At 37.4% G+C, this 21,361-nt stretch overlaps 1 protein-coding gene across 1 annotated transcript; it reads left to right on the top strand.

Moving 5' to 3' along the window:
* The first annotated feature begins 10,485 nt into the window (after positions 1-10,485).
* Positions 10,486-17,977, top strand: LOC137743609 (uncharacterized). Its single transcript, XM_068483535.1, has 4 exons — positions 10,486-11,189; positions 11,899-12,668; positions 16,319-16,477; positions 16,929-17,977. Exons 1-4 carry the CDS (start codon positions 10,821-10,823, stop codon positions 17,722-17,724), a joined length of 2,094 nt encoding a protein of 697 aa, XP_068339636.1. The 5' UTR covers positions 10,486-10,820; the 3' UTR covers positions 17,725-17,977.
* Positions 17,978-21,361: the final 3,384 nt, after the last annotated feature.

Below are 21,361 nucleotides of genomic sequence, written 5' to 3'. Positions count from 1 at the left end.
GAGTCGTAATGAAATTGAAAGGTGGACTGCAAAGCCACTTATCATCTCTATTCTCAAAAGCCCGTTTCATTTTTCTACTTAAATGAAAGAGAGTTGGGTTATCAGATCCAAGGGTCAAAAGAGCACCCAAAAGCAGACCAAGTTTTATGCTCAGTGGGTTTCCAATGTTGTTTGTATTGAGAGTCAATCGTGAAGCAAAGCTTCGACCCAAAAAAAAAAATAAAAAAATAAAATCATGAAGTAAAAACATTTCTCAAATCAAATAGGAGTAAATGAGTATATTGATGACCTTTTTTTTAAAATAAAAATAAAAATAAAAGAGGTTCAGTTGATGGCTTCGTCATGGCAGTGGGGCATTTCAGCCTCCTTTGACCACCTTCGTATGATTCACCAACGTCAGGGGACTAGCTGGTGGTTTTGCCACAGCAGTCCACAATTTCGAGGGACATGACGACTCACAAAGGCATTTCAACCTCCCCTAGCCACCATCGTGTAATCCACCAACACTAGAAATCGAATCTAAATTTGCGTACTACGTGAAATACAGGTTGGAATATAGATTAAATGCGAAGAACCTATATGCATATGTGAAAAGTGAGTAAATGACCTTAGAGTTGCAACATCGAATCTGGATGCAATTGCATACTCAACTAATTATGCAATCAACATATAATTTTCAGAGATATCATCCACATTACTCTTTCTTCCCCATCATACGATAAGCCCATCATTATACTATATCCAAAATTAATTAATTAATTATTTTATATGAAATAAATAGAAATATTTTTTAAATGGAATTAAACTCTAGTGAACTGGATTAGGTTTACTTTTCATTTTTTTTTTCAAAAAGAGAGACAATTGGTGGCAAGTCATGGTTATCCATACAACACTATATATAAGATATAAAAAAGCACCAGTGGCGGATCCAGAATTCGAATGCTGGGTAATCCAATGTAAAAGTTCCAAGATCGACCATCTTTCTAAACATCATCAGTTTCTATTGAATTTAGTTCACATCTCTATTTTCTTCTAAATTTAATTCATATGAATAAATCAAGATTAAGCTCACATGTGCAAAAACCAACAAATGTCCCCAACATCATAACGCATTAATGACTTTCACAAGATAAAATTGGTTCACATCACAAGTATACACATAAATTTAAATGTTTTAACATCTAATTATAAATTAGGACTAGGAGTTAAGATTAAAAAACTTACATGAATTTAGAAGAAAATTGAATTAGGCGGTGGCACGGCAAGTGGTAGTGGAGAGAGAGGTGGTGGTGTGGTGACTGGCGGGATGGGGGATTGGGAAGGTTGCATATTGTGTTGGGGGATTTGGAAGGTTACATATTGTGTCTGGGATACTGGGTTTGTAAAATTAATTAGGGAGTTTTTTTTTTTTTTTTTTTTTTTTGTACAAGCGATATTATTTACACTAAAGGGGAGGGGGTAGGCTTAGTCTTACCATGGGCTAGTAATAATTTGGTTCAAATTCGTCTTTGGCTAGAATCGAACCTAAGACCTCTCACTTATAAGTGAAAAGGAATACCACTAGACTGTAGTACTAAGTGAACAAATAAATTTGGGAGTTAAACATTGGGAAAGTCAGAAATAGTTCTCGGGTTTGTAGCCTGTATGAAATGACCTGGCTCAAAACGTTAAAAAGAAATAGAATTAAAACCTCTTCTTCCTCATTTATAACCTCATACCTGCACATCCATGGTAAATGACCTATCCACCAATACCGCTCAGCCCATTGGAAGGTCCCCAATAGTCGATAAGAGGTGTTTCTCCCGAAATTTGGAGGGCCATGGGAACACTCGGGTCTCTATGTTGATTTGCTCCTGCATAGCACCATAGAATTTGAAATTAAACCCTATACACTATCACCAACAAAACATGCCTAAATCCTTCACCATGAGATACAAAAAAAATTACCATAAGATACAAAAAAAATTACAACTCAAAAACCCTAAACCCCTTGGCTCCCCCATGAAATTCCTGTTTGGCTTGCTTTCCGGAAACAACATTTTAGGCCTCTTTTTAAAATGATTTTATTATGTTGCAGGGTATGTGAGCAATTCATATTAAATACTTGGTACTAGGTCTCTCTAGTATTACCATTTTTTTTTTATCATTCGAGAAAAAAGATTCAAATTTAACACATTTTTACATTAGAAACATAATTCAAGGACAACAAATATTCCCAAAGAGAAACATTTCCATTCTAGAATAGAAGTACAACCATGATTGTGGCTAGTGAGGAAGGAATGGAAATATAATGGTGCTACCAAAACATACGATAGTTTCAATAATTTTAAACAAATATCTAACTGTTACAAAGTATAAAACATCCACTATTTCAAATCGGAGCTTTTTAAAGTAGTCCGGAGTACTGGATACCAAATGGAGCTTTTTTAAATACTTCAAAATATAATGAAAATTGTGACTGTTAGATCTTTTTTTAACGATTAAAATAGGTACTCCAGAGCACCTGAAAACCCCTGAACACCAACCTATATATACGACGCGACGACACACCCCTTTATTCTTCCCTGTCAGTCTACATGGCCACCAAAGTCTCACCCGAAGACGACGAGGTATTCGTCTCGGTCTCCGAGCAACGCCACGAGTTCATGGAAGCCAAAGCCGCGTAGAGTCCGACATGGATCTCGCCTTCCACTTCCAACTCCAAGAAGCCCTTGCCGCCTTCCTCACCCTCCAACCCTCCTCTTCCTCTGCCCAATCCCTGGAAAAAGACATCGTTCCGATCATCCCTGACACTCCAACCGTCATCTCCATCCAGTCCGACGAACTCGCGAGGCTGGAGCTGATAACTACCAAGTCACCAACCTGAATCCGGTAGCTCAACCTCGACAAATTGCAGTAATTGAGGATAAGCGAAAGGAGGAAGAAGAGGATAGAAAGTGTGCTTGATATTTTTTTAATAATTTTCTTTTTCAAATAACCGTTACAAAAGCAAAGTAGCCGTTACTCCATTTAAAGAGTCTGGGCCACAAGGTGCCAACTCAACATTCCACTAACAACTTTAACAAAATGACAAAACAAGCAAATAAAGGCTAACAACCAAATTACTTATGTGATTAAGCATTCACTAATTCGAAAACCCTAACATCACTCCCCCCCCCCCCCCCCCCCCCCCCCCCCTTATGACAACCTTATCCTCATGGTTCAAGCTTGAAAACAAAACTTAATCTTGAACTCATCGTAGTCTTCCCAAGTGGCATTCTCAGCAACATCATCCAACCAGTGTATCAGTAATTGGACCCCAGCTGCTTGTCTCTTCTTATAAATCATTTGAGCCAATACTGCATGAGGCACTGAGTATAACAACCCACCTTCATTTACATCAGGTAACACAGTTGATGGTTGAACCAAATTTCCCAAGTGTTTCTTAAGGCAACTGACATGGAAGACTGGGTGAATTTTTGTTCCTTTAGGCAGTTTCAATTTATAAGCTAATGTTCCAATTCTTTCCACAATCTCATATGGGCCATAAAACCTGGGTTTATGGCATGAGTGAGCATTCAGGGCTCGCAATTGGTAAGGGACAAGCCTAAGTTACACAAAATCCTCAACAGAGAACTCCATTTCAGACCTGTGCTTATTTGCTTGCATCCTCATCTTGTGTTGAGCTACTTCCAGGTTGCTCTTAAGGCCAGATAAGATTTTATCCCTATCCTTCAAACATTGCTCCACTGAATCCAATCTGGTTGTACCAATCTCATGAAAAACCACCATAGGATGAGGGTATCCATACAACAGTTCAAATGGAGTGAACTTGGAGGATGAATGATATGAAATGTTATAATTCCATTCTACCCATGAGAGCCATTCCACCCATTTCTTAGGTTGAGTACTAGTAAAGCACTTGAGATAGGTTTCTAAGCATCGATTGAGCACCTCAGTTTGTCCATCACTCTGAAGGTGATAACCTGAACTCATGTTGAGTTAGTCCCTTGCAGCTTAAAGAAGTCTTTCCAGAAATTGCTTAAGAATATGGGATCCCTATCACTTACAATGGTAGAAGTCATACCATGGAGTTTAAAAATATGGTCCACAAAAACCTAAGCAATTGAGGCAGCAGTGAAGGGATGTGACAAGGCTACAAAGTGAGCATACTTAGTGAACCTGTCTACTACTACAAAGATCACAGACTTTCCCTTGCACAATGGTAACCCAACAATAAAATCCATGCTTATTTCATTTTAAATCTGTTGGGGAATAGGTAAGGGTTGAAGCAGTCCAAGTGGTGATATTGTCCTGTACTTATTCTGTTGACAGATTTGGCATTCTGCCACAAAAGCTTTGATATCTTTCTTGAGACCTTGCCAATAGAAACCCTTTATGATTATTTGATATGTCTTTAGTACCCCATTGTGCCCTGCAACAAGATTGGTATGAAGTTCATTCATAATTTTTGCTTTCCATGGTGATGTAGGGCTAAGCACCATTCTTGACTTGTACTTAAGAAGGCCATTATCAACCTTGTATTTATGGTTATTGTCATCAGTAGTAGGATAAGAAAAATTTGCCTTGAGGGACTGTATTTTAGACTGAATCCAGTCATCTTTCTCATTACTCATTGTTAGATCATCTAACCACCCAAAGTAGGGGTAAGAAATAGCTAGGCAATTCATATTTGTACTTGGTTCTACTTCCACTCCATCATTTTGATCAGGTGGGTCTTGGAGCCTAGAAAGGGCATTAGTTACCAAATTCTTAGAACCCTTTTTATAATGGATCTCATAATCGAATCCAAGCAACTTTAAGACCCATTTTTACTGGAATGGGGTATTTGCTCTCTGACTCAAGAAGTACTTAAGGCTGCTGTGATCTATCCTTATAATAAAATGTCTTCCTTGCAGGTAATTTTGCCATTTGTTTTATGACATGCACAATAGCATTTAACTCTTTCTCATAGATGGACAAGGCTTGATTTTTAGGTCCCAATGACTGATTAGTGAAAGTTATTGGCTTCCCTTGTTGTTGGAGCACTGCACCAATACCAACATCAGATGCATCCAATGTTTTAAAAATCTAGCCTCAGGGCACGCCTAGGGTGCCTTTGAGGCTAGGCGGTGAGGCTAACGCCTCTGTTTTGCTGGAGTGGGCGAAAGGCTTCGCCAGAGACGTTTAGGTGGCAGAGGCGCAACTTAAGGTGTCTCAAGCGCCTTGTTTGCCATTTTTTTTTTTTTAAGAAAAAAGATTTGGATCCTGTCACCAAGCACTTCTATTTTGTTTTTTTGTAACCACAAATGCATAGGTTCAATTTCTAGATTCAAACGTCACCTGGGTGGTGTAAGTTCGGGAGGAATGATAAGTTGTAGAAAAGTCCCACCTATTGTGAAGGAAGAATGCTTTGCAAATGTTATGGGAACTAAAGAAAAAAGGAAAGCTAGCCATGAGTTGTGTCGCAGTGGCGAAGAAGAAAGTGAAAGTGTCGATATGGGCACAACAAGGACACCATATGTAAGTAGTGGGAATGGGAGTGTGAGTGCCACACATTCACAACAAACCGGTTCTTTCAAAGGGACCACTTGATAGGTATGTTACATCGGAAGCTTGTCAAACCACATTGAATACACCTTTCAAAAAAGAGGAAAGAAGACAAGCATCTCGAGCACTTGCGCGATGCTTTTACACTAGTGCCATTCCATTCAATGCGGCAAACAATGAATATTATGTTAATGCAATGAAATTGGTATCCAATTTTGGTCCCGACTTTGATGCTCCTACAAGCCATGAATATAGAACTTGGATGCTTAAAAAAAAAGTTGAGGATGTACAAAGTATGATGACAGAACATCAAAAGGTTTGGAAAAGATATGGATGCACTAGTATGTCGAATGGATGGTCGGATGGCAAAAGTAGGTGTTTAATCAACTTTCTTGTTAACAGCCCGCAAGGTACTTGGTTCTTAAAATCGGTTGATGCATCGGCCTCTATTAAGAATGGAGATTTGTTGTATGGCTATTTGGATGATGTTATTCAACAAACTGGGGGGGGGGGGGGGGGGGGGGGGGGAGGGAGGTGGGGGAGAATGTGGTTCAAGTTATATCCGACAATGGAGAATGTGGTTCAAGTTATATTCGATAATGCTTTGAACTACAAGAATGTCCGGGCAAAACTTATGGAGAGGAAAGAGAAGGTGTGGTGGACTCCATGTACGGCTCATGTCATTGATTTGATGCTAGAAGATATTTCTAAGATGACATGGTTTGATGACACGCTTAAACGTGCTAGGTTTATTTCAAAGTATCTATATAGGTATCAATGGGTACTAGCTTTGATGAGAAAGTACACCAACAATTCATAAATTGTTCGTCCTGTGGTCACTAGGTTTGCCACTTTTTTTCTTACACTACAAAGCTTACGAAAGCAAAAGGAAAATCTTGTTGCTTTGTTTACCTCTCAAGATTGGTCGGAAAATACCTATGCAAAATCCAGTGAAACAAAGTTGGCTAAGCATCATGTGTTACATGATCGTGAGTTTTGGGATCGAGTTTCCTTTTGCATTAAGGGTGTTCTTCCTCTTGTTTGTGTTTTGAGAGAGGTTGATTCGGAGGAGAGACCCCCCATAGGTTTTATATATGAGTTGATGGATGCCGCAAAAGATAAAATTGCAAGCAATCTTAACAAAGTGGAGAAAAAATATATGCCTATTTGGAGAAAGATAGATCGTAGATGGGACAATCAACTTCATCAACCACTACATGCAGCGGATTATTACTTAAACCCACAATTTCGGTATGAGGATAATTTCTTAGATACTGATGAAGTGCGAAATGGGTTGTTTGCTTGCATGGATAGAATGCTTGGGAAAGGGAAAGAATGTGAAGAGGCCGATGTTCAATTGGATTTATATAATGATAAGCGTGGTCCATTTGCGGATTCTATGGCTATGCAAACTAGGAAAAAGCGAACACCAAGTAAGATTTAATTAGTCAACTGTTAATATTTTTTTATCATTAACCCTTAAATTACTTACCTTACTAATATTGTTTTTTTTAGTGGCTTGGTGGGAGCGCTTTGGGCATAAAACACCCGAGTTAACAAAGTTTGCTATCCAAGTTCTAAGCCTTACTTGTAGTGCGTCGGGATGTGAAAGGAATTGGAGCACATTTTCAATGGTAAGTAAATATATTATTAGTATCTTAAGTGTCATTTTTTCTTAAGATGATTAGACTTGAATAATAGAATTGATTTATTTGTAGATTCATACAAAAAGAAGGAATAGGCTTGAACACAAAAGACTTAATGCTTTAGCCCATGTCAAGTACAATTTGGCTTTACAACAGAGAAGTAAGAAAAGAAGGGAGAAGTATGATCCTACTTTTGTGGAAGAAATTGCCTCCGATGATGAATGGATAACGGAGATAGAAGATCTTGTTCTTCCCGAAGATCCTACATGGCTTGAGGATGAGTTATTGTATAATGTTGAGGTCGTAAGGAATGTGCCACCCCCGGTTTATGAAGGTGGCTCATGCATTCGAGAGCCTAGAGAGTCTTCTCCTCCTCCTCCTCCTCGTGAGCCTACTCATCCTCGCGAGCCTATTACATACAAAAGAAAACAGGGTAATGAAGCATCCTCAAGTTGAAGAAATGTGGAGTATGATTCGGAAGATTTTTTTGATGAATTGTTGACATACCCAACAAGTTCATCTAGAGTTGGCAATGAAGAGGATGATGTTGCCTTTTATTTAGATGAGAGGATTTGGATGAATGATTGATATCTTTATTTGTATTTTGATTTATATGAAGAAGACTTGGATGAATGATTGTTTTCTTCGTTTGTATTACCTTTTGAATGATGAATTTGGATGATATTACCTTTGAATGATGAATTTAGATGATATTATCTTTTGAATGACTATGAATTTGAATGAAAAATTGAAAATGGATGTTTATTTTCTTAGTATTATTTTTTTATACAATTATATGTATATATATAACATATATAAAAAATAAAAAAATTAATCTCCTCATGCCTAGGCCGGGCTTCGCCTCAGACGCCTCACCCACACCTCACACTTTTAATACATTGGATGCATCACACTCAATCTCAAATGTTAGAGAGAAATCAGGTAATCCCAATACCTGTGGAGGTGACATAGTTTCTTTAAGAGTCTAAAAGACCTTGGTTGCTTCTGTTGTCCATATGAAATTGTCTTTCTTAGTGAGCTCGTGTAATGGATCGCAGATCTTGTCATACCCTGGAACAAATTTCCTATACTACCCTGTGAGTCCTAAAAAACCTCTAACTGCAGATAGTGGTGGGAATAGGCCAGACCAAGATTGATTGAATTTTGGAGGGGTCAGCTTCTATCTCATTCCTTAAGACAATATGTCCCAAGTACTCAATTTTGCTTTGTCCAAATGCACATTTATGCTTTTTTACATAGAGGTGATGCCGCTGTAATAAATTGAAAGTAACCTGCAAGTGATATATGTGATCCTCCCAAGACTTGCTATATATCAAAATGTCATCAAAGAACACTAAAATAAAGTGTCTCAGGTGAGGCTCAAAGATATCATTCATAAGGTTTTGAAAAGTAGCAAGTGCATTGGTTAAACCAAAAGGCATTACAAGGAACTCGTAGTGCCCCTCATAAGTCCTAAATGATGTTTTCTCTATGTCGGAGGGATGCATAAGTATTTGGTGGTCCCAAACCTGAGATCTAGCTTAGAAAAATACTAAGCACCACTGAGTTCATCTAAGAGATCATCAATAAGGGGTATGGGGTACTTGTCTTTGATGGTGATGGAATTAAGTTCCCTATAGTCCATGCAAAGCCTACAAGTTCTTTCTTTTTTCTTGACTAAAAGAACTGGACAAGAGAAAGAACTGTGACTGGCCCTAATAAAGCCAGCATCTAGTAATTCTTGCACTGCCTTTTCAATTTCAATTTTTTGGAGAGGGCCATAATGATAGGGCTTGATATTGGTTGGTTTAGCACCAGGGACAAGAAAAATTTGATGGTCATGGGGCCTGGAAGGTGGCAATTGAGATGGTAGGGAAAAAAATGGAAGAGAAGTGTCCCATTAAATCCTGCAAGTCCCTTAGCTAAGCTTGGTTGAGATCACAAGCTTATAATTTCTTGGACTCCAAGGAATATAAGAATAGCCCAAGATTATAGCTGTGCATTTCCTTGTCAATATGTTGCAGGGAAACCTCCTAAATCAAGGGTAAAGCTCCTTAATTGTGAACAAGTTTGTACTGCACATTAACCTTGTGGAATTCAAGTGTCATTAACTGAAAATCCCAGAAGACTGGAATAATGGAAGATAACCAGTGTACTCCCAAGACAATATCACAGTCCCCCAAGGGAAGGACATATAGATCCACAGTCCAAGTATATGCTGCAAGAGACAAGGGTGTGCTAGGACAATACCATGAACCTCTAATTTTTCCCCCCATCTGCAATCATGACTTCAAGGGCAAAAGTGGTATGAGGTTTCCAACCCAGTTTTTGAAGTAATCGAGAATCAACAAAGTTGTGGGGTGCTGCCAGAATCAAGCAGAATTGTAACACTGTGTCCCTTGAGTAGCCTCCCCACTTTCATAGTGTGCATAGGTTGCTTAGCAGAGGTGCCATAAAAAGCACTCACTGAGCTCCATTAGGTTAAGGGTTGGTTGAAGGTCGTCTAGGCTGGTATCTACCTTCTCTTAGGGTTGTACAAGGTCAAGCATAAATAAATGTTTGGTATGGCATTTGTGCCCCCGATTCCACTTATCATCACAAAACCAACAATCCCCTATTTCACGTTTTTTTTTTTTTTTTTTTTTTTTCCGAATTTCCTCAGGGGAAGGCCACTTAATAGGGAAATTTGGTGCTTGATGCGGTGGTGGTGGAGGAGTAGGGGTAGTAGGGGATCGAAAAGTGGGAGTAGGTTTGGTATAACCAGATTTCAGAGCAGCAAATTTAGCATCCAATTGAACATATAAGGCAACAGCATCATGCACAATGTTACGGCGCAATAACTTGACATCATACATAAGTTCATGCTTAAGGTCACCAATAAAACAACTCTTAAGCAGAACTGGACCGAGATCAAAGGTGCGATTTGCCAATTGGTGAAATTCGAGTATATAGTCCTGGAGTGAACCTAATTGTCGAAGTTTAAAGAGAGCCTCAACACTATCTTCGAAGTCACTGGGGCCAAATTCGTGGCAAAAGGCGCGAGTGAAGTCCTCTCGGCGAGGTGTAGATTGCAAACAGTCCTGGAGTATACCTAAATCCGGTAGCTCAACCTCAACAAGTTGCAGTAATGGAGGATAAGCGAAATGAAAGAGCACAGAAAATGTGCTTGATATTTTTTTAATAATTTTCCTTTTCAAATAACTGTTACAAAAGCAAAGAAGCCATTGCTCCATTTAAAGCTCATCATTCCACTGACAACTTTAACAACCAATGACAAAACAAGCAAATAAAGGCTAACAACCAAATTACTTAGTGATCAAGCATTCGCTAATTCGAAGACCCTAACATCACTCACCCCTTATGACAACCTTGTCCTCAAGCTTCAAGCTTGAAATCTGGAAACTTAATCTTCAACTCAAATTAATCTTCCCAAGTGGCGTTCTCAGCAACATCATCCAACCGGTGCATCAGCATTTGGACCCCAGCTGCTTATAGATCCTTCCGGCCAATACTGCATGAGGCACTGAGTGATTAAGCATTCACGAATTCCAAGACCCTAACAGGAGCAGGAATTGAAAGACCGCAAGCAAAGCCTGAGAGGATCTCGAGCGTCGGATTCACCACGATCAGGTCGCCAGGGAGATCATGAGGATTCCGGAAGAGGAGTGGGAGGAGTCCGGCGAATTCTTCTCCAGGCCGTTCGGCGAAGGATCATCCTCGTCGTCAGCGTCGGCCAAGAGCGTCGAGGGCGAGAGCGTATTCAGGCTATACTTCAAGGGTTTGGTGAGCGAGGAAAGGGTTGGGAAGGAGAGGGCGGCACTGGCAGGAATTGGGGTGGCGCTGTGCGATCCGAGGGACAATTTGTTGTTCGAGGTCAGGAAGCCGCTGATTGGGAGCGGGACAAGCAGCAGTGGGGCCCAGTTGAAGGCCTTGATCGAAGGGCTGAATGCTGCTCTTGCTTTGGATTTGAAGCGCCTCATCTTCTTCTGTGAGAATCGGCACATTTTCCAGTTTGTGAGTTGCTCTCTTCTCTTTATCTGCGTCTCTGTTGTGGGTTTTTGATGATATGTAGTTTTTGTGGTATATTTTAGGAATTGAATTGTGGGTTTTGCGTTTCAGTACTGTTCTATCTTAGAAGTTTAGAACACTAATAAACTTTCGAAATTCGATAACGGAATGTGTAGTATCCATGGTGGACAGGATAATGCACTCGCTCTGAGAAAGTTTAGTTGTGTTTTGTCAGTATTTGCTTAATTAAGCTTCTATGCTATATTTGGTTATGGAATTTGACACTGACCTTTAATAAAACATTCGCGAAAGACGAATAAAAGAATGCAACTTGTTATTTTTCTTAGTTGCAATGTTCTCGGAATTGTATGTGGGTTGTGTGAATTTCTATTTCCCATCTTGGACAATAGTTTGAACTTTCATTTTTCAGATGCACTCAATGAAATTTGACTAAACAAATTCACTGTGAGAAATTTTCTTCGTGTTCTCAGCATTTGCTTAATTCGTCGTCTGTCTTATAATTGATTATGAACTTTATGGTTTGAACTTAATAGAGAGAATGGAATATGTTATGAATTATGATATGACATAAGCAATGTTGTTTTATTTATGTCGAAACCAAGAATGTTGGATCAGCTAGTTACTATGCTTGAGTCTCTTTACACCCATAAATGGAGCTTTGTTGGCATTTTAAGTATGTATTTTACATATGTAGATAACTGGTAAATGGACAGCAAAGCAGCGCAAGGTAGCAATGCTTGTCAGTCAGGTTAAGAGCCTTCAAGCAAAGTTTACAGTTTGCAATCCAATTCTCGTGCCCCGATTTGATATTAAATTTGCATTTAAACTAGCAAGAGATGCAATAGATTCTCAGTCTCAGACTAACCAGCCTGCACAATCTATCACTTCCAAGAATGTGAATGAGACTTGCGTGATATGTTTGGAAGCTACTGATGTTAACCAAATGTTTTCGGTTGATGGCTGCCTGCATCGGTATTGCTTTTCTTGTATGAAACAACATGTAGAGGTGAAGTTGCTTCATGGGATGATTCCTAGATGCCCTCATGAAGACTGTAAGTCTGATCTTACTGTTGATAGTTGTGCAAAATTCTTGACACCTAAACATGTGGAGACTATGCGCCAACGCATAAAGGAAGCTTCAATTCCTGCCACAGAGAAAGTATATTGCCCGTATCCGAGGTGCTCCGCTTTAATGTCAAAACGTGAACTTTTACAAGACGTGAAATCGCGGGATGTGGAACTATCAGTAGTTCGAAAATGCTTGAAATGTCAGTGCCTTTTTTGTCTCAATTGTAAAGTCCCTTGGCACAGAAACAGAACATGCACCGACTACAAAAGGTTCAATCCTCATCCCTCAGAAGATACAAAGCTAAAGTCCCTTGCCTCAACGAATCTGTGGCGCCAGTGTGTGAAGTGCAACCATATGATTGAACTTGCTGAAGGTTGCTACCACATGACTTGCAGGTATTTACTATTTAATATTATTTTCAGTAAATTAAAAACCTGAGAGAATAAGATTTGTTGTAACATTACAATCTGTTGCTGTCTTTGAGGTGTTGCACACACTATTGATGTCATAACTCGAAAATTAAAAGGTCATACCTTTGGCTGTTATATGAAAACTGTATGAGAGAAGTGGCAAGTGATTAATAAACCAATCTATATGCATCACAATTAGGCTTATATAAGGAACAATATCTCAACATTATTAATCAATCTAAAAGTGACAAGTGATTAGATAAACCAATGGCTACAAAATTTATTTTAGTGTATGAGAGAAGACACATATGTGTTAAAGATTAGGTCAAAAATTAAAAAGAAACCTAATAAGAGAATCCAAACTCAAAATTTATGTTTTCATTCTAAAACAAAGTCGATTAAAGTAAACACATAGATATCTCAACAACATCAATTTTTCAACAATAATTTTAATCCAATTTAGAACTCACAGAAATTTAGGGCAAAAGATTGGCAAATTTACCTACTCATTCTCGATTCTGCAAGATTCACCATGGAAGTAGTCGAGTTGTGGAGGATCGAACCAACTCCAAATTGCATGATTGTTACACCTTTGGGCAGAAACTAATCATGCAAAGAAAATATTTGCATAGCTAGCCAAAACGTAAAATACACAAAATACATATAGCTTCAACAACTTTGGCCAGATGAAAATATGTTAGAAGTACTTTATGATTTGCTATAATACTAATTTATAATTGGTAATTGATTTCCTGAAATTCCCATTGGGACAAAAGTATTCACCATATAAATTAGAATGCTGATTTTTCAAAATAATCCTTTAGAACAGTATTAAATAACCGTTTTGTTGGATATTCAATGATTCCCAAAAGATTAATCAAACACAAAAGAATGTCGTTATTGACATTGAACAATAAAGTTCTCGAAAGAGGAAACATGGTTATTCAGTTATTCGATAGAGACCAAAATGATCAATTAGTAAACTAATGCCACCTTCCAATTTTCTTTGTCACATCCCGGCCCGAGCCTCCATCACATCCCGGGCTCGACTCCACCGTAGCACGATATTGTTTGCTTTGGGGCCTGACCACGCCCTCACGGTTCGTGAGAGCCAGCACGCCTTGATTTCGATCGGGGTGTATCATTCTCTCAAAATACAATTATCATCATAATCATAATTGATGACCAAACAAGACATTGGGTTAAGCAAATCAAACCAATACATCTTTAAATCAAAATTTAATCAGTGTTGTCTATAAAATTCATTAGTATTGAGAATTTGCATAAAATAAGGACATATTAGAACCATAAAATTGTATAATAATCGGTACCAATAGACGTGCACAAATCAGTAAAACAATATCACATATCAAAACTAGTTTTGAAGTACCAAAATTCAGTAGTACTACTTTAGTTTGCAAATTCACTAAAAACTAAATTCTCTTTCGATTGTCATGAAAATTTTTAGGTATGCACTAGACATAAGGCTACTATTTCAAAAAATTTAATGATTTTTAAAATTTTAAGCGAGCCAAAAATGAATTTGAAAAGAGAGGTGCTGCAGAAACTGCAGAAAATGTTCAGTACAGACCTGAGATTACAAATTCACCAAATATTCATTGTTCATCCGATATGCATGAAAATTTTCAAACATAAAGTAAACATACAAATCTGTTAATTCCCAGAATTTCATAATTTTTGAGACTTTACATGTGTACTAAAAGAAAATATGAAATGGGATGTGCTGCAGAAACGACAAAAATTCTGCAGTACATACCGGAGACTAAATAATTCACCAAAAATTCAATTTTTTCTTCTCCAATATGCATAAAAATTTCCAGAAATAAAGTAGACATGTAAATCTATTGTCACCCAAAATTCCATGATTTTTTTTTTTCGATTTTAAAAGTGGGCTAAAAATAAAATCGAAATGGAATTTGCTGCAAAAACAGCATAAATTCTGCAGGACAGTCCCGAGATTAAAAATTCACCAATAATCCATTTTCAAACCAATGCTCATGAAAATTTCCAGATTTGAAATAAATATCTCACTGTATATCATACCAAAATTTCATGAATTTATCAATTACATAAATATATCAAAATAATATTACAAACACACTATAATGCAGAAGTCTGCAGAATTCCAGCAACAGGGTATCTCGCTTAAAAATTTACCATAAATCCATTTCTTGTCCAAAAAACGTGAAAAAATACTAGCATCTAAAGTCCATTTAATATTACGATATGACCGAATTTCATAAAATTTGAAGTTAGGGAAATCTATCAAAAACTAGAATGTCTATCAGCCATACGAAATATGCACTTATACCAAACAAGAGTCTGCAAAAGATTTACGATGCCATTGAAAAAACTCCCCAAAATCTCAATTAAGAATCGATAGCCCAGAACTACTCATATAAATAAGGTCCATGAATTTCAAATTTATCAAAATAACCAAAGTCCATCAGAATTGCAAGATTTATGGTTCGAAAATAATCTAATTCATTGAAAGCCCCAATAAAAGTTTCCTTCCAACAGATTTAATTAATCATGAAATCAATACAGCAATATAATTAATAAATACAATAAACATAAATCCGTGTTGTAATCCTTCTCTGCAGCACAACGATAATTATTGTGGAAAAAGAAGACAACCCTATATACTCAAGAAAACTCCATAATCTACCGAAAGGAAGAAGAAGAAAAAAAACAATTAGCCGGTGACTAATTATGAACTCCAAATTCACCGTGTAGTTAAATTATTTTCCTTTTATTTTCCATGCCCAATTTCAATTTGTTTGGACCTAAATCCCTAAACAAAATTGCAAACTCAAGTGATACAAAATTGCGGAAGCATCTTTATGAAGTCTCACAGGATCAAATAGTCAAAGTAGCCAACCAAACGATAAACACAAATTATGCCTCACTTGTGTCAATCATCTACAGTTAATCAAATTACCAGTGAATCGAACCCTAAGCTTGTTGTGTGGCTCTGATACAACAAGTAAGACAGATTCTGAAATCACAACAACAAGATATTAGAATCACAAATAAATCAAATCAATATGAAATAGAGATCAACTAATTATATTGAACTTAGATGTAGAATTCGGAAGACATGATTATGAAGATGAAGCTATTGATGAACTCTAGGTTGTCTTCTCCTTCCAATACTCCAAAATATCGCTCTACTATATGAATAGATTTTAGAATTATGAGGAATTCAATGTATGGAAGCAGGGACTTAACTTAGTATTTATATATCATTAGGGTTCCTTATTAGCCAGCCTATTAATAGCTAAGAAGGTCAACCCGATCACCTTGATTGAGTCCTATCATGATGCAATATCTTTGTATTTAAACCTCTAGATGATTCTCCTAGATTAGCTGCAATGATTTAAGACTCCACAATTCTTACCTAACTAGGACTCTTAATTTACTCGAATTGCACATCACTGAATAATCAAGTGATTTCTTCCTCAAGTAAACCAATTGTCACACATTGCCATACACAGAACTTTACAGTTGTATTATGTCGTAATAGAAAATTTGAAAGCTGTTGTATCAAGTTTGCAAGCGACTCTATCTACGTCATCTTTTTACTCATCCTAATGCACTGATCTCTTTTGCAGGTGTGGGCATGAGTTTTGTTATAATTGTGGAGGCGAGTGGAAAGACAAAAAGGCAACATGCTCATGCCCACTATGGGATGAGGGTAATATTTTGTATGATGAAGATGATGAAGATTTTGATTTTGATGAAGAGGATGTGTTAGAGTCAGATTCCGAGAGGTATTATGATTCTGACTTGGTCATAATGTTCTAACATCCCCCTCTCTAAAGAGGCCTTCCCCAAATTTTCTCTGTTCGGAATATATTGTGGAAAGTATAAATCGAATTTCTTTATTTTGATTCTCAACTGCTTGTTCACAAGGCTTTTCCATCTCTTAATTATTGTAAAGAAAGGAGAACATACAGTGCAAAAGAGCCTGCACTGCCACAATTGAACTCATAAATAACGTACAGTTGATGATTACAGTGGACACACTAGGATAGCGAATAAGTTTAATAATGTTTTGTGTGTTGTGTGTGTTTCAGACTGTACCATCGTTTGAGATCTGCGTTTTTCTCGGTATTATGCTTATCGTAATTGAAATCTATCGAAGATCTTTTCACTTGGTTTGCAAGTAACTATGCTTATGTCATTTCGGTAATCATGTTCTTGCTGTTATTGCTTTTGCAGACATGCTCCTTGGTTTTGCTATGACTGTGGACAGTCTACGGACTACATGGGAGCATGTTTATGCCCAGTTTTGTTTGAAGATGATATCTTGTTTGGTGGAGATAGTGATACTCAGGAGTTGAAAAAAGATGAATATGAAGGTGAAGTTGAGGATGAAAGCCTAGAAGAAGACGGATATGAAGATGAAAGTGGGCAGGAGGTTCAGGAAGAGAAGCATATCTTGCCTGCTGAAGATGGTAGAGATCTTGATGAAGAATATGAGGAAGATGAGGAGTTCTGTGACTCTGACTGCGAATGCTATGAAGATGAGGTTCATGAGAAAGAGGTTCGAGCGGACGTTCAGGATGAATGGTTGGAGCAAGGTCAGGAAGATGAGAACTTCTATGCGGAAAATGATACAGATTTTGGTGATGAATATGAGGAAGATGAAGAGGAGTACTGGGACTCTGACAACGAATATGAAAAGGAAGGATTTGAAAATGAAAGCGGGGAGGAGGAGGTTCAGGAAGAGAATAATATCTTGCCTGCTGAAGATGGTGGAGTTCTTGATGAAGAATATGTGGAAGATGAGGAGTTCTGTGACTCTGACTGCGAATGCTATGAAGATGAAGTTCATGAGAAAGAGGTTCGAGAGGACGTTCAGGATGAATGGTTGGAGCAAGGTCAGGAAGATGGGAACTTTTATGCGGAAAATGATACAGATTTTGGTGACGAATATGAGGAAGATGAAGAGTACTTTGACTTTGGCTGCGATCGCGACAGTGACTGTTACGACTCTAACTCAGATTATTACTGATAAACAAAAATATGGCTCGTATTCTTTGTACGAAGTAACCTACAGAAGGGGAAAAAAATGGTGTTTGAAGTCTCAACAAATTGTTTCTTTTTGTTCTCAATTGCTTGTCCATGAGGGTTTCTGTTTGATCAGTCCGGTTTGATTTGTTTTAGTACATAAGAGAGGGAGGAAATGGTCGAATGAGGATCCTCTCCCGGTCCTCTTTGTGAGAATCCTAGGAATCCTCAAATCGTGTTCGTTTATCGTACATTGTGTGGCCAGTTTTCGTTTGGTACTATTCATATTTAATTATAAATAAAAGTATTTAAAATGATTTATGGCCGCACGATGTACGATAAACATGCACAATTTGAGGATCCCTACGATTCTCACAAAGAGGATCCGGAGAGGATCCTCATTCAACAGAGATGAAAAAATAGAAAAGAATTGGGAGATAAAAGGAAGCATAATACATACAAGAGCTTTTATATTGGAAAAAAAAGCTTTTATTTTGGAGTAAAATTTTCTCTTCTTATATTACCATCCTTATCCGTCCCCCCTTTTCACACTATTCTTTTTGTCTTTTTCTCTATATAAAAAGTTCAAACAAATTGTTGACGTGGTTTAATCGTAACTGTTTAAATAAAAGTGAAGGGGAAAGAGAATCTTACTCTTTTATTTTGAAAGGCTTTTTCAGCAAGTTTTCTTTAGTAATACGTGTAATAGAAAACGTGAATAGTTACAATTGAGAATAGAAGATTTACTTGTTGTGAAAGTCAAATTCAACTGCTAAAACACGTGTCGTGCATGGGAGCCACACCTCCTTTTTATGGTCTCGTTCTTCATCACTTTGATCTCTGTCTTTCATTTCCATTTAGGGATGGACACGATTCGGTTAGGTCTGGTTTCACCATCAAAATGGAACCGGAACAGGAAAATTTCAACGATTCGGTTCAGTGTGGTTCTGCTTAAATTTATTACTAAAATTGTACGGTTCAGTTCATGACGATTCCGATTCCGTTCATGCCAGTTTATGGTTCTAACCAAAATTATATATATGTTTTTTCTAATTTTCTACTTCTAATATCAAACACATATTTCAACCACAATTCAAGTAAATTTGAGTTTCCACTACTAAATCTACAAGATTTGTGACGGGAAGATAGAAAGTGTGCATATAAATATAAATCAAAATATAAAAAAGCTCATATCAAGACCAAAGTGTAGATCTTAAATTAAAACTAAAATGTACATAATGCATAATATACTAAAAAAGAATGGAAAAAAAATAATGTATGGGAGAAAAGTGATAAAACAACAAAGGAGGGGGAGAGAAGTGAAGAAAAATATTGTGCTTATGCACATGGTATTCTTGGAAAAATGTCTTATTTATATAGAAATAATAATAAAACAATAATTTATATTAAAAGCAGTTCGGTCCGATTCCTCCGGTTCTTAATATTTCCAAACTGGAACCGGAACCATTTGAAACGGTTCGGTTCTATTTTTGTTTTAGTTTTGACTTTTTTGGTCAAAGCTATTTTTTATTGTTTTTTTTGTCACGGTTCGATTCGATTTTCCAGTTTGGCGATTTTTATGCCCACCCCTATTTCCAGTCATCATTAACGTTTTTAGCATTTTATGTATTTATTTTAGTTTAGTTGTTCCCTCAATCACTTGTACAATGTGTTTGTTTTGTTATTATAAAAAAATTGTCACTTATTAGTATGATCTAGTGATATTCCTCTTTACTTGTAAGTAAGAGGTTTTACTTCGATTCTCGTCAAAGGTGAATTTAAACCACATTATTGCTAACCCATTGTGAGGCTAAGCCCCCCTCTCCCTTAGTGAAGATAATATCATTTGTTAAAAAAAAATGTACTAATATCATTTTACATAAGGAAAAAGCCAAGGAGACATGCTTGTATGTAGACCGAGTAATGCTAGAGAGAGATCATCTATTTTAATTACATTTTGTAAATCATATGATGTGTGTGGAGCCAAAAATAATGCGAAAATTTATGAAGTTGACACGTGAGCTTTTACCCGAATAAGACAAGAATGCCTCCTTAAATTGGTGGGGCCCACATTTTAATCTATGTGTAGTTCAACATTCCTAAAGACTCAAGCATGGCTACAATCTCATCGAGCACCTGACCATGACGAGGAGAAAAGTTAAATATATTAAAGATATAATTAATTACTAAATCTTATCTTTAATACTTCCCTAATTGAAGAATAACTACATTCGACTAAGGATATTATAAGATAATTCCAAGATATTATTTATTAAATAATATCTTTGGGATAATTTTTTCCTCATCCATCTTACAGATGATTTACTTTGGCCAATTGGATGCTGATACGTGCCTGGGCAAACTCTATATGTGGTCGGCCTAGCAAGTACCTATCTTCACCAATTATAATAAGCTTTGAGAAATTTTATTTGAACCCATAAAACTTCTTTCTACACCCAACTTAAATTTTAATTTTAAATTGTCTTTTTTACCCTATTGCATAATTGTCATCAAGTACAAAATGAAATTACAATAAAATTAAAATTTATCAATAAACTCACACCCAATAATTAGCAATCTTTATCTTCTGTTCATCATGGCCAAAACCAAGAGCTCTCATAAAGAAAAACAAGCTCTTTTTGATCCATGGATGATGATTTTGAAGTTTTGAATCTTCTAACTAAAGCATGAATCGATTTATGCAAGTTTTTTTCATTTGTTTTCAAAAAAATTTAGAGTTTAGAAACAAGAATCAATGATTGCGGAGTTTCTTATATTTTGTGCCCTCTTCGTATGTCCCTTTGAATTGCATCTTTTAGAGCATCTCCTTTGGAGATGCCAAATCAGCAATAACAGCAACAATGATTTCCAACCGAGAAGCCAAATCTGATGTGGCATGACAGGGATTGACATATCTCCCCCTTGTTGCCAAATTTGACAACAACATCAAATGCTTTTTAATTAATTATTAAATATTTTTTTATTGTTTTCTTCTTCAACTCCTTCTTCTTCGAGCTCAACTCCTCCGGCAAGGTCTCCAACACCTGGGCATCTCCAACGCCTCCCCCTTCTTCTTCGCCTTATCCGAAATCTTCTGAATCGAAAAACTGCAGTAACTCTTCAAAATCCCATCCAATTCCTTCGTCAATCCTTCCTGCCCTTTCGACGCAATCATCAATCTGTAGTTCAAAAAATTGTCTAAATAGTTCGTCTTCGCTTTCAGGTCCGATCCGGGCCTGAAGTTATAATCTGGTAGGGCGTAGAGGGAGAAGAAGTAATGCAAGTGGTCGAGCTTGACAACGCCTTCATCCTTAGCCAGAGGCCACTGGATCTCGTCGCCGACTTGGTTAGAGCCGATGCCGCGGGTGAAGTAGAGTGGTGGTATTGGTAGGTAGGGTTAGGGTTTTCGAGGAATAGATTTTTGTAAAGGTCTTTCATGTCGAGGGAAGGGTAGAGATTTGGGGCTAAGGAGTTTCTGGGTTCGAGTGAATGATCTCCAAGGTAGAGGTCATATAAATTTCTGGGACTAGTACTGTAACATCCCACATCGCCCAGGGGAGTGATCCTTAAATGTATATTCCCATCCCTACCTAGCACGAGGCCTTCTGGGAGCTCACTGGCTTTAGGTTCTATCGGAACTC

The sequence above is a fragment of the Pyrus communis genome, chromosome 8 (genome assembly GCF_963583255.1).
Source record: "Pyrus communis chromosome 8, drPyrComm1.1, whole genome shotgun sequence".
NCBI lineage: Eukaryota > Viridiplantae > Streptophyta > Magnoliopsida > Rosales > Rosaceae > Pyrus > Pyrus communis.
This window is presented reverse-complemented; position numbering and strand designations above follow the sequence as displayed.